This window comes from Chionomys nivalis, chromosome 26 (assembly GCF_950005125.1).
Source record: "Chionomys nivalis chromosome 26, mChiNiv1.1, whole genome shotgun sequence".
NCBI lineage: Eukaryota > Metazoa > Chordata > Mammalia > Rodentia > Cricetidae > Chionomys > Chionomys nivalis.
The window spans coordinates 21,980,230-21,993,546 of record NC_080111.1 but is presented as its reverse complement, the minus strand read 5'-3'; the positions used below and the strand labels follow the sequence as shown (position 1 = coordinate 21,993,546).

General features: G+C 37.3%; 1 protein-coding gene across 6 annotated transcripts in view; it reads left to right on the top strand.

Annotated features, from left to right (window-relative positions):
* Cacna2d1 (calcium voltage-gated channel auxiliary subunit alpha2delta 1) overlaps positions 1–13,317 on the top strand; it is a 422,605-nt gene that overhangs the window by 237,446 nt on the left and 171,842 nt on the right. For all 6 annotated transcript variants that reach the window (XM_057758274.1, XM_057758278.1, XM_057758273.1 and 3 more), the window contains exon 5: positions 8,047–8,088. In XM_057758274.1, the coding sequence (XP_057614257.1) occupies positions 8,047–8,088 (42 nt within the window). The remainder of the gene's footprint in view (positions 1–8,046; positions 8,089–13,317) is intronic.

The following is a 13,317-nucleotide window of genomic DNA, read 5'->3' as shown; positions in this document are numbered from 1 at the left end:
CATGAATATAACTCTACTAGACATTTATTCTTAAATGTTAAAGCTTTATACTTGAATTTGATTTTTTCTTTATATGTGTGTAATATCTGTACGCATTTGTGCATGTCATAAAACTAAACAGTTCCCCAGTAATCACCTCATTTATTTTCTCTTGTACACAATATGAATCAACTATCACACTGGACACCAGTTGCTTCACTGTCTCTTCTTCCATGACATAAATGTGGATGTCCCCAATGTCTTGAGTCCAATGGCCTGCTGACATTTGATAACCAAAGACAACTCTGGTCAGCTTTTTTCTTACCAACTTCACAGTCTCAACTGGCTCATACAATACTCTCAGTGAATTAATGTAATGTTAGGACAGTCTTGTAAAGGACCGCTATTTTAATACGTTTCCTCACACACACGCATGCACAGCTAGGCCTACCAGTTCCTGATTTTTTTTTTTTTTATTTACACAGAGATGCAGTGAAGTCAGTTGACACTCAAAACACATGAGGTCTGGTTTCTGGGCCAAACTGCTATGAATATATTTCAATAAAATTTGATGAACACATGACAAGCTAAACTGTGGCATGCAAAAATGATGACCATATCTCAGTTTTCATTAAGAATATCCCTAGTTTCCGTTGATTTTAATTTGAAAAATCATGAATGATAAAAATTAATCAAAATCATGCTTTGGAAGAAAAGCAATAGTAGAAAATACAGCTTTATGTAATATATCAGACTGTGGAGAACCAAGGATATCACCGAAGAAAAAGTATTATCGAATTTTACAGATAGTCGATCTCTACTGGAATATTGAGAGTGGCGGGCATTGAGACTGTGGATTGTACATTCATAGTTTCTGGTTCCAATGTTTTATATTTACCCTTAGAAGGATCTTATTTCTCCAGAGGATCTTAGTGCTGAGACCTCAGACTTTAACATAAGTATTCCTCAGAGAACAAGTTTTATAGTACCTGCCATGCAGAAGCTGTCACTCATAATACACATTTCTAAGATGGAGTAACCTGTTTTGCCCAGATTTGATTTTGATTCCCAATAGATACCAAGAGACTAAAGTAATTTATCTCTCAACTTACTAGGGAGCATTTTAAACTTCACCAAGCGGCAGTATTATATGAGAATGGTCCATAGAAGTCCATTTATTTCAAGCAGATAATGCGCATCTAACTTGCGTGCTTAAAATCAGAAGCAAAATGATTTGTTTTTGTCATCTAAGATGACTTAATTTTGAAAAATAGCCCTCTGTAGGTTTTGCCAGTCTACGATCTATTGTAGCTATTGCTGGTTTTATCCCATAATGTTTTACCTTACTCTGAAAACCATCGGAAACAATTGTTTCTTTCTGGACTCTTTTCTTAGATGATGATGTCCAATAACTTTCGTCAAAATCTTTAGTCCTAGTTAAGAAACACGATAAACTTATTCTATCACCAATACCTATGGCTATTAGTTTATATGCTATAGTTTAATCAAACCCACAAATAATACTAGTCTGGCTACTTCCTCGAAGGAAGGACTCAGGGAACTTTTAGTGAGGCTAGGTAAGTAATTAAGAATCTCTTCTCCCCCGCCCCTCTTTCTCATTAATAAGGACGAAATATAGTTAATTCTTTGAGATGTCTAATTATCTGCCACCTACAAATATCAAGAGAGATTAATTGTAGCACATTTAGGTATTGCTGGACCTCACCCGGGACTTCTTGCCACTTGGGTACTGAAGTGGGTTCCTGTGCTCCCTCAGGAAGAACGTAGCTATCAGTCATCCTGTCCTCAGCACTTAGCTCTAAGTAGGTAGTCGGAATAATTACCGACGGTCATAATTAGGACTAGCAACCATACTCATTTGCCGCTACTGTTTCTGCTACATAAACTACATACTAAGGTATGTGGAGAAACATAAACTCAGTCTGAGTGCAATAAAGTCATCCAAGTCATGGAGCCAGTTACACTGGAGTAATTGTTGAGGGTTTGAGATCGGATTGCTTATGCTATCTAGAAATCTTCCTAAACAAAATTTTAAGTGGGCTGGAGGAAGAGGATGCTGTCAAGGGAGAAGGAGTCCGCCTGAGTGTTGGCCTCTCCTTGAAGCGGTGGTCCTAAAGCCACATCACATTTACTGGCGGTGGTCCTAAGGCCACGTCACATTTACTGGCAGTGGTCCCAAAGCCACGTCGCATCCATTGGCAGAGAAGATGTACAGTTATAAGCTGTGTCTCTCTAGGTGTTGCTCATTCCGCTAAGGTCTGTCACCTTCCCAATTCAAGAACAGGGGTTTGACTTGGTGGCTCATCATTGTCTTAACTTCTCCAAAAACACGTTTGTTTTAAATATAAATATATTTAGACTGTGTAAAAAAACTATGTTAAGAATTAACTCTTTTAAAATAGAAAATTTTACAGATTAGGCTCCAAAAAGGAATGAAGATGTTTAGTTTACATTATAATTTTATGACTAATTCAGTGTAACATAACTGTATGTGCATATATATATATATATATATAGTTTGTATATTGCACATATATTTAAATTTAAATCATACACACATTTGCAGCATTTGAATTTTTCAGTTAATTTTAACGTATCAAGTATAATGAATGATGTCATCTCAAACCCAGAAAACCTGGTATAATTGCATAAAATTTAAATAAATTTCAGATTATCATTTTCCAAAACAGGTTTAGGAGAAATGAACAATTTCTAAAAGTATAGTTGAATAACAGGATTTATATAAATTTCAGTACAATAAAAATAAGAATATGTTAGAAATCCTCAAACTTGAATTTTTAAGAGTTTAATTTTGCTTGATTGAATTTAGATTTCACATTAAATTTATCTTAGCACAATCAAAATGTTTGGTTTGAGTTACGAGCGTGCCCGTCATACTTGATTGTCTCCTGACAACCTGCGGGACCCTCCTGCATGGGAGGCTTAATCTCATTGCGTGATCACATAGAGAAAACAATTTGATAAATCAGTTGAGTCCCTTGAATTTGGGACTATCTACCAAATATGATCCTACACTTCTAGGGTGTCCTGCCTAATTGAACTATTTCCAGCAAGAGAAGGGGGTTTTAGATGCATTTGCTGATTTCCTGACATGGCCCAATGATGCATAAGTCTCTGTTGACAGGACTGTTTTATTTATTTATTTATTTATTTATTTATTTATTTATTTATTTATTTATTATGTATACAATATTCTCTCTGTGTGTATGCCTAACGGCCAGAAGAGGGCACCAGACCTCTTTACAGATGGTTGTGATCCACCATGTCGTTGCTGGGAATTGAACTCAGGACCTTTGGAAGAGCAAGCAATGCTCTTAACCACTGAGCCATCTCTCCAGCCCAGACACGACTGTTCTTTTTTTTTTTTTAAGTTTTTTTTTAATTTATTTATTATGTATACAATATTCTATCTATATGTATGCCTGAAGAGGCCACCAGATCTCATTACAGATGGTTGTGAGCCACCATGTGGTTGCTTGGAATTGAACTCAGGACCTTTGGAAGAGCAGGCAATGCTCTTAACCACTGAGCCATCTCTCCAGCCCAGACACGACTGTTCTTAAAGGCTTGGAATTTAACACGGCTTCACTCGGTTCTCTACTTGTTCTGATTTTGTAAATGCAAGAAGTGCGTGCTACAAAATGAAGTCTGCAATGCAGAGTAATTTCCTTTACGTTTCAGTTGTCGGGATCCGCACTCCAGTACTGAAAATTGTCTCTGAAACCTAAAGGACTGCTTGGCAAGTGGAATCAATAAAGCAGTGAATAGGTCTGGGTCTCAGGGGGACTTGGGAGTGTGTCCTGCTTTGTATTTAATTCAGTCACAAAGGATACTGTAAGAAGTTCCAGGAATTAGAAATGCTGTGCTCATTAAAGTTCACTACCCAGTCACTTCAAAAATCAATATTTTTTTAAAGTTCAGTCAATCCTTTTTGAAACAAATTGTAGTTTATGGGTTTTAATCCAGGAGATGAAGCATATGTTCCAATATTTACAGTTTGGGGTTCTTCAGTCTTCACAGAGACTCACATAGTCTTCTCAGTCTCAAGATAGGCTTTTCAAATCAGAAACAGCAGGTGGATACTGGGCTCTGACACGTGGGAAGCAAAACTGTGTTTTCCTTCGTGGAGATGCATACATTCAGACACACGCTGAGACCTGTGAACATGTGAAGAAGGTGACAGCTTTTCAAAAGATTTATAAGTGTGCATGTGTGCGTGTGTGTGAGTGAAAATGTCCAGAGACCTTAAGAGGACTTGGGGTTTTCTGGAGCTTAGAGAGACATAAGCCAGCCTATGTTCCCATAAAAGAGCAGAACACACGGTTAACTGTAGAGCATTTGTCCAGACTTCCAAAGTGACAATTAACTACTTTTTTCTAAATGTCACGACTTTCACGTATTTTTTTCTATGAAGAAGCTATAATAACATAGTATATGGTTTATTTATTTATTTAGTCTGTTTTTGCATTACAGACAGAGTCCCCTCCTTCCTCTCCTGCCAGAGCCCCATCCAGTCCTCCCTTCCCAACCCATCCACTTCTTTTTTCCTCTTAAGAAAAGGGCAGGCCTCCCATGAATATCAACCAGCCATGGTCTATCAAGTTGCAGTGAGACTAGGAGCCTCCTTTCCTATTAAGATTGGGCAAGGCAACCTGGTAGGAGGAAAGGGTCCCCAAAACAGACAACAGAGTCGAAGACAGCCACTGGCCACATTGTTAGGCGTCCCACCAAAAGATCAAGCTCCAGACTGTAATATACGTACAGAGGGCCTGCGTCAGTCTGAGTCTCCGTGAACCAAGGTTAGTTGATTCTGTGGGTCTTCTCGTGTCCTTGACCCCTCTGGCTCCTTCAACCCATCCTCTTCCTCGGGATTTCCCTAAGCTCTGCCTAATGTTTGACTGTGGGTCTCTGCATCTAATTGCATCAGTTGCTGGGTGAAGCTTCTCTGATGACCCTTCAGCTAAGCTCCAATCTATGGGTATAGCAGAATATAATTAGGAATCGTTTCATTGACCATTTTTTGTTTTGTTTTGTGTTGGGCAGTTGTATTTGGTTCTAGCCTAAGGTGCCTGGGTTGTTCCACCTCTGGGTCCTAGCCCTTCAACCAACGTCAGGGATGAGCTTCCTCTCATGGCATGGGTTTCAAGCTGGATCAGTCTTTCCATCTTCTGCTTTCTTCTTCAATTTCTTTTTTTCAAATATCTGAAGTTCTTGTCATACAGGTCTTTCACTTGCTTGGTGCAAGTTACAAGGTATTTTATACTCTTTCTTGCTCTTCGGAAGGGTGTTGTTTCTCTGATTTCTTTCTCAGCCCTTTATCATTTGTATATATGTGACTACTGACTTTTTTGAGTTAAGTTTGGATCCAACAATTTCTCTAAAGGTATTTATGAACTATAGAAGTTCCCTGGTAGAATTTTGGGGTTTCTTATGTATCTGTCATATCATATCATCTACAAATAGCAATATTTTGACTTCTTCCTTTCCAATTTGTATCCCCTTGATTTCCTTTATTTATCTAATTGCTCTAGCTAAAATTTTAACTGTATGGAATAGGTATGAAGAGGGTGAGGACCGTTGTCTAGTCCCTGGTTTTAGTGGAATTGCTTTAATTTCCCTCAGTTTATGTTTTCTTTTTCAATTTTCTATTTTAATTTTCAAGTCTTGAATAATTTTCCTCACCTTGTTTTTTCTTTGTATTCCTTAATGGATTTATTGATTTCCTCATAATTTCTTCCATTTCTTCAAGGGAGTTTTTCATTTTTTCTTTAAGATTCTCTATCATCTTCACAAAGTTTCTTTTCAGGTTGTTTTCTTGTGTTTCTGCTGTATTAGCATATTCAGGTCTTTCTGTCAGGATAGTTGGGCTCTGCTTGGGCCATGTTGCCTGGACTCTTGCTTACTGTATTCTTACACTGGTGTTTAGGCATCCAGATTTGGGATCATTGGGTTTAATTCCGAATTTCTGAATTTGTTTTCTCTCTCTGTGTGTGTGTATGTGAGTTTGTGTGTGTTTCTTTTCCTTGTTTTCTGTTACTTCTTTGGCCTTGTAGTCTTTTGTGACCTGGATTTTTGATGACTAGTGTGACCTCTGATCTTTTAGGTTATCTGTCCAGGTTGGGAACTGGTGTTCAGGAAGCTTGCTTGGCATTTATTTCAGTAAGGGGACCTCTTTTCTTCTGACTGGTGTGGTCTGAACCTGTTCTTCTAACTGATAAAACCTGCATCTTAGCAGTGACAGTCAGCCAGGGTGGGGGCAGCACCCAGCAGTGGTGGGGCTGTTGAGGTAGGAGGTGCTGTGGAATGGGTCTTAGAGAACAGTATTTTGGGAGCGTGTCACTTTAACTGGCAAGGGGGAGAGTCTTCTACATATTTAGTGACTGGTGTGGCCTGCAACTATGGAATAGGAGTCATAGGAGGTGAGGGCAGGGCTCAGCAGTGGTGGGGGTGTTGAGGGAGGAAAACAAGAGCTGTGGGATGGATCTTGGGGAACTGAACCTATGGAACGGGCCAGCTTGGCTGGCTGGTGGGGCACTCATCTCTTTTACTGAGGCCTGCACCTCAACTTACTGTCTTTAAAAATAGAGCCCAAATAAATTTCCTCTAAAAAATAGTGGATTATTGATTTCTATTATTGCAATTTTGGAATTATCCATGCTGGCAAATGTTCACGACACAGAAAAAAATGCGTCTTTATATAGTGTCCAATTCGCTGCGACAGATATGCAGAACTATTCTCTCAATGCAAGAAAAGGATTGAAATCCCTGACAGTCAGTTTTGTTCTTTTATAATGTCCTTCTGGCGAATAGTTTAGAGTTCTGTTTAGTATTTTCAGTATTTTGGAGGCCAGAGAGACAGACCAACAATTTAGAGAGTTGGTTATACTTGCAGAATATCTGAGTTCGGTTTCCAGAGCCTCCATGGCAGCTCATGAGTGCCAGGGGATCCAGCAGCCTCCTCTGCCCCCCACGAGCACTAGGCATGCACATGCTACACACATGTGCATGAGACTAAACATAAGATAAGCCACATCTGGAAGTACACACTTTCTGCATATTTCAGCAACCGTGTTCAGAGGACCTGTTGTTTATTCTTGTGAAGTGTGCACACTCATTTACTGCTTCACAAGAATTGAAATAATTTGTTGTGATTTTTTGAGACAGGGTTTCTTTGTGTAGCTGTGGATGTCCTGGAACTCACTCTGTAGATCAGGCTGGCCTCAAACTCACAGAGATCCACCTGCCTCTGCTTCCCAAGTACTGGAATTAAAGGCATGCACCACCAACACCCAGCGAGAAATAATATTCTAATCTAATTTGATAGTTATATAATCTGACAGTTATATGATTTGGTACCCTTTACTATCTGAATTTAGAAACTTAAATCTGATGAACAATTTCTTTTTTTTTTTTTTGAGACAGGGTTTCTCTGTGGTTTTGGAGCCTGTCCTGGAACTAGCTCTTGTAGACCAGGCTGGTCTCGAACTCACAGAGATCCGCCTGCCTCTGCCTCCCGAGTGCTGGGATTAAAGGCGCACGCCACCACTGCCTGGGGCTGATGAACAATTTCTGAGATTGCATAATATGTCTTCAAATATTGATACTGTAGAAAGTTATATATGAAGATTAAAAACTTTTAACACTAATATAAAATTGTTTTACCTAATTTTAGTAAGGTTCATTATTTATTATATTTATGTATTTATCTGTGTATACCAAGTGAGCATTCGCCATGAAATCCTTATGTTCTTTAGGACGATATTTCTCAGTCCTGTACTTTCTCCGTTGCAGGATGTGTTGCCCTGGTTGCCCTAGTGGCCTGCCTCAGTGTTTCTGAAATGTTGGCGGGTCCATGGCTTTCATAGGATAGAGTTTAAAAGAAATTCTGCTCATTACTTAAAATAGTCAACAAGTTTGTTACTTAAGATGAGTTTGTTACTTAAAATAGTCAAAAATGTGTTGTTAGGTCCAGTATTTCTTGTTTATACTCTCTAATCAATGCAACATTCTTTTTTTTCTTTTTAGAGCAATGAAGTTGTCTACTATAATGCTAAAGATGATCTTGATGTGAGTATTGATTTCTTACATTAAATGATTATTTAACTGCGATTGTATTTGATACGTTTAAAGACAATGATAGATAGCAAAAGCAAAACAGTAGTTAGGTGTATCGAGGTGATGATGGGTGTTATACTTATCTGATTTGTACTGACTGCATGCAGGCCTTTCTGTATTGGAAATAGCTTTCTAGGTGTTTGTTTCTAAATCAGAACGCTTGTATGTGCCTTAGCGTGTGCTGGAGTGACTTAGATATGTGTATTATCTTTGCAAGGCTGAACATAGACTATTGTGTAGGGAGAATGAAAAAAATGTAAACTAAGTAGAGTTGACCTTTCAAATAATTTACATATGTGTTATATATATCACATATATACACACTGGTACATTACTATTCCCAGAATATGCAACTCTACTAATATCTTCAAATATGAGATTTAACTGAGTACTAAAATTTCTGGTATCCTATTAACCATCTTATACAAATTATCTTAATTTGTACGATAACACTGTGAAAAACACATTTTCCCCTACCATAGATAAAATCCTAGGTATTTTTTCTTTTTGTATTTATTTATTTTTAAATTCTGTGTGTAAGAGTGTTTTACCTGTATTCTTGTATGCACGTATGTGTGCGCTCCATATGTGTGCACTTCCTGCTTTCGCAAAGGACCTGGGTTCTGTTCCCCGCATCCACATGAGCGCTCACAACCATTTGTAACACCAGTTTCGGGGATCTGATTCCATATTCAGACTTCTGTGGGAACTGCTGTCAGAAAGAGAGTTAGAATTAAAATTAGGATTTGTTATTTGAAGATAATTTGGCTACGGATTTGAAGGTGAGCTAGGTAAGTAGTTCATGGGAGGCTTTGGAGGGGAAAGCGAAGGAGAGGATGCTGTGAATATAATCTCAGAAACAACAAAATGCAAACTCATCCCTAATTTTCTTGCTAGTATATTAGCTGTATCTTTTAGGAAACATTTAGTTCATGAAAACACCGACCATGATGCTATGGCCCATGTCCTCTAGAGTGTTACTTTGTGATAATGACCCTTAAATATAGCAAATAACTATTTTGTTCCAGCACTCATACAAGCAGTTCAATTTTATGCCAAGCAGAGAGGCTCTGCTTAGTTAGATCTACCTGTAAGCCACCAGTTCCCTTTTATTTCACACTCAGAAGCGCGACGCTGACTTTTAGTTAAGTACCAACCCCGTTTGCCCTCATCGCGGTTCCGGGCTAGAATGTTCACTGATCATGACTAGCGTAGCGTGCATGCGTTTTGTACCTGGAATCCTGTAAGCACATCCAATGTTTTCTTCACAATTTACATGCAGAGATGGCCTCTCAAATATTGAAAAAAATAGCACGTTTGTTGTTCTTTATTTCTGCTCTTTCAGTATTTTAAAAAAGCCACTCTGTCATAGAGAAAGGAATCCGTGGGAGTGGAGCTATTGACTGAGCTGTATTTTCTGCTGCTTCGTCCTAACCAAAATAAGTGAATTATACCGTTGTGTGTTAGTTATTCTTATAAAATGATGCATTTTAAAAGACAGATTTCAATAAATTTAATCAAAAGTTTATAGATATCAAAAATCAACATGTATGTTTTAATTTAAAAACTACTATTAAGTATTTAGAAGAATATCATTTATTTATTTATGTACATATTGATAGACAAAGGACAGAGATTCTTATATAGTACATAGAAAATAATAGAATTCAGAAACCAAGTCATGCTCAGATGGGTCCTGACATTCTAGTTACCCAGAGGTTATTAAATGATGAGAGTATGTATTTTATGGAGAATGTATTTGACATATGTAAAGACTCTGGGCATATTATAAAATTTAGTACTTAAAAGGAAGGAGAAAAGGCACCTAAAAATTTCTTACACAGTCATAAATATCATATCTTATTTTTGTATTACTTTTAATTTTTTCCTATTAACATGTGTTTAATTTGCTTTCGTCACTGCCTTCTGTGTAGGTTTTGTGCGACAGCGTCTTGCTATGTAAGGGTGGCAGGTATTGCAGACTTGTGCACCCATGATCAGCCTCTCAAACATCCACTTGACTAACTTAGAAAGTAGTAAAATTATTTTCTGTGCTATTAAATAGATGTTAGATAATAATTTGAGTTGATGTGATAACATGAAATGAACTCTTATGGTGAGGAAGGAAAATGTCCCTTCTTGAACATTCAAATGCAGAGCAATATAATACATATATTTGTGTATTATTATTTTAAATAAAAATTTGATTTTGTTTATAGGATAGAGTCCCAGACATGGTTCTGTTAGAGGTTTTGGATCTTTTAATTTATTTGTGTGTGTATGAATGTGTGCGTGCTTATCATTTACAGAATAATTAGACCAAATTCCACTGTTCTTTTCAGTTTATAAACTAATTATTTCCTGCAGCACTGCATGGCATTGTATGAAAAGAACACTCAGTAATTAAAGTTGCTTTTTCATTGTCTTGATTAGTTTCATCTACCAATATTCACCTTTTGTCCTACACAGGTGAAGCAATTGTTCAAAATTCTTAGACCTTGTTGAAGTACTCTGAGAGTCAATTTATCAGAAATATATGGATATGAATATGTATTTTAGAATGTTGGCAAAATTAGATTTTTTTTTCACGCCCATAGGTATATTTTATTAGTTTGTGATCATATTAGTGAATCTGAATACTTTTATCAGTTTGAAGTTTTTAAAATAAGTTAGAATATATTTTGTTTGTAGTTAAAGTTTTTAAGAGTGTTGTATTAACTTTTGATGTACTTACCAACATGTCTATATAAGGAATTTGCACAGATTTCCTTTTAAATACAAATTCAAATATTTTAGAGAGCTTAAAAGCCAAGAGCAGGGGCCAGAGAGATGGCAGAAGCTGTAAAAGAGCTTGTTGCTCTCGCGGAGGACCTGAATTTTCTCAGGAGAGCTCTCACAGAGGCATGTGACCCTAGCTCCAGCAGATCGGATGCTCTCTTCTAACCTCCACTGGGACCTAAGCTCATGTCCCCTCCCCCACTCCACACACACAGATACATGTAAATCAAAATAAAATGAACAAAGCTAACTAGTGGGTGAAACACTTTTCTAAGTATTTGAGAAAATGCTTTCGTTGCACCTAAATGATTACATAATCAAAATGAATGCTGTACAAATAATTCCTGCTCAAAACAATAATATAATTAGTCAAAACTGTAATTCGGAGGAATTGCCTCAAAGACAGTAAGTTGCTTACAGAAGGCTTTTGAGAAATAATATGGTTGATACAATTTTGTGCTAAGTTTTAACTTGAATTGAACCAGATGAAGAACCTTCTATATAGCCCAGTATAGTGATTTGCAATATTTTATGTCTTTTCTGAAAATTTATGAGGAGTTATGGCAATATAATTAAATTACCTGAAAAATATTTTGATTACTTTCTTATGTAATTTTCTGGGTACCAGGGATAGTGTGGGAACTCATAGTTACTCTTTAGATGCTCCAGGATCGTATTTCGCTGTTAGCCAGTTTTTCACAGTCTCTTTCTCAGTCTCTCTCTCCCTCTCTCTCTCTTATTCCACACAAAGGAGTTGGTGACATTCGAGGAAATCACTTTGTGTTCCAGAGCCTGCGATGAAGACCGTTGCCCTCACCACTTTCTTTCACACTCATTGTTTGCAGCCCATAACGAGCTCTGCAATTCATAGCAAGGAGACACAGAATTGAGATGTCAGTATATCTCAAGAAAATATTGAATCTGACTATTTAAACAAAAAAAAAATAGAGAGAGAGTAGTAATTAGGAGATAGTGTTTCTCTACATGTCTGCAGCTGCTTTCCTCCGTGTATGAAAGCTAGTGGCAATATTCCTCCCATGCATCATTTAAATGTACTTTTATATGGAAAATTTAGAAATGGGTCTCAAATACATGTCTGAATTACCTAAATGATCTCAACTCTTTTGCTTCTAAGTGTTAAATAGGCTTTGAATCATGCAACACGTTATGAGTACATAAATATTCCTAAACATCATGTTCATAAATCCTTCCTATTGTTAAGGTCATTGAATATACATTATTGACTTTGGTGTTTAAGACCATGCATAGTCTTCCTAGAATCTGCTAAGCAGACAATGTTTGGTATTGAAATGGCTTTTCACTTGGAGGTGCCACCAAGCTTGATTCCTTTGGGTTCCAGCTCAGACTATTATTTCCAAGACAGTAGCTCCGTGTGGTTAAAGCTGCTGGTGTGGCTCTGAGAAATTCGAGCACAATATGGTCACCTGTGAAAGGGTCTTCTTCCTCTAGCAAGTCATTGACTCTAAGTGCAAATCTCATTTTACGTAGCTATGAAATGACTTAAGAACTAATATCTTAGCTACATTCTAAGCATTTTTCTTTCTGTTCTCCATGCTTAGTTTCATTCTTAAAGAGCCCAGTTTTTACTATCCACACCTCACCCTAGATATTCAGTAGTTATAATAATAAAGGATAAAAATGTAAATAGACATGTTAAAAAAAACTTGACCTTTGTGAATCTCTCTTGATCCAAAACTACAAATATTTTATGTTATTCTGTTCCCTTTAGTTACCAATATGATTTCCTTGCATAAGGATGTCTCTAGTAGACAGTTAAGTGTATAGTTGGTTGCTTGGTTGAATGGCTTAGAATAGAGTTTTATAACTTAGCTTACAAGTCAGTTTTGAAAATGACTGGCTGAAATTTCCTAACAAGTGTGAAACTACATGTATATGACAGTGCTGGATTCAACAGAATAATCTGATGTGCTCCGACAGTGTTAAAATCAAAGTTAGTGTGACTACCTTTCTACATGACGTGTCCTTCAGCACGCCACAATCCTTCCCTACCTACTTCCTGTTATCTTAGCCTCAAGATACTTCCCAGATCTATCAATCAATAAAAAGGCTTAAATACAGAATAGAAATCCTGGAACATCAGCATCTAATGGACCAAGGAGGATATGGATTTGGGGAGCGTTATAGGTGACAAGTGGTTGGAAATGTAAGGGTAGCTTTCATAACAGAACTAAACCATAGAAAAGCCATGAGTTCAGCTCTTGTTGGGATCATGACTAAATTTTAGACTCTTCAACATGTGGCATGCTGACATGTCTCCGCGCTCATATTTGTCATAAAGATTGATATGTTCAAGTACTGGTCATTGCTGTGTTCCTGAAGATGCTTCATGGCCTCCCTCAAAGATAAACAAGTATGTAAAGG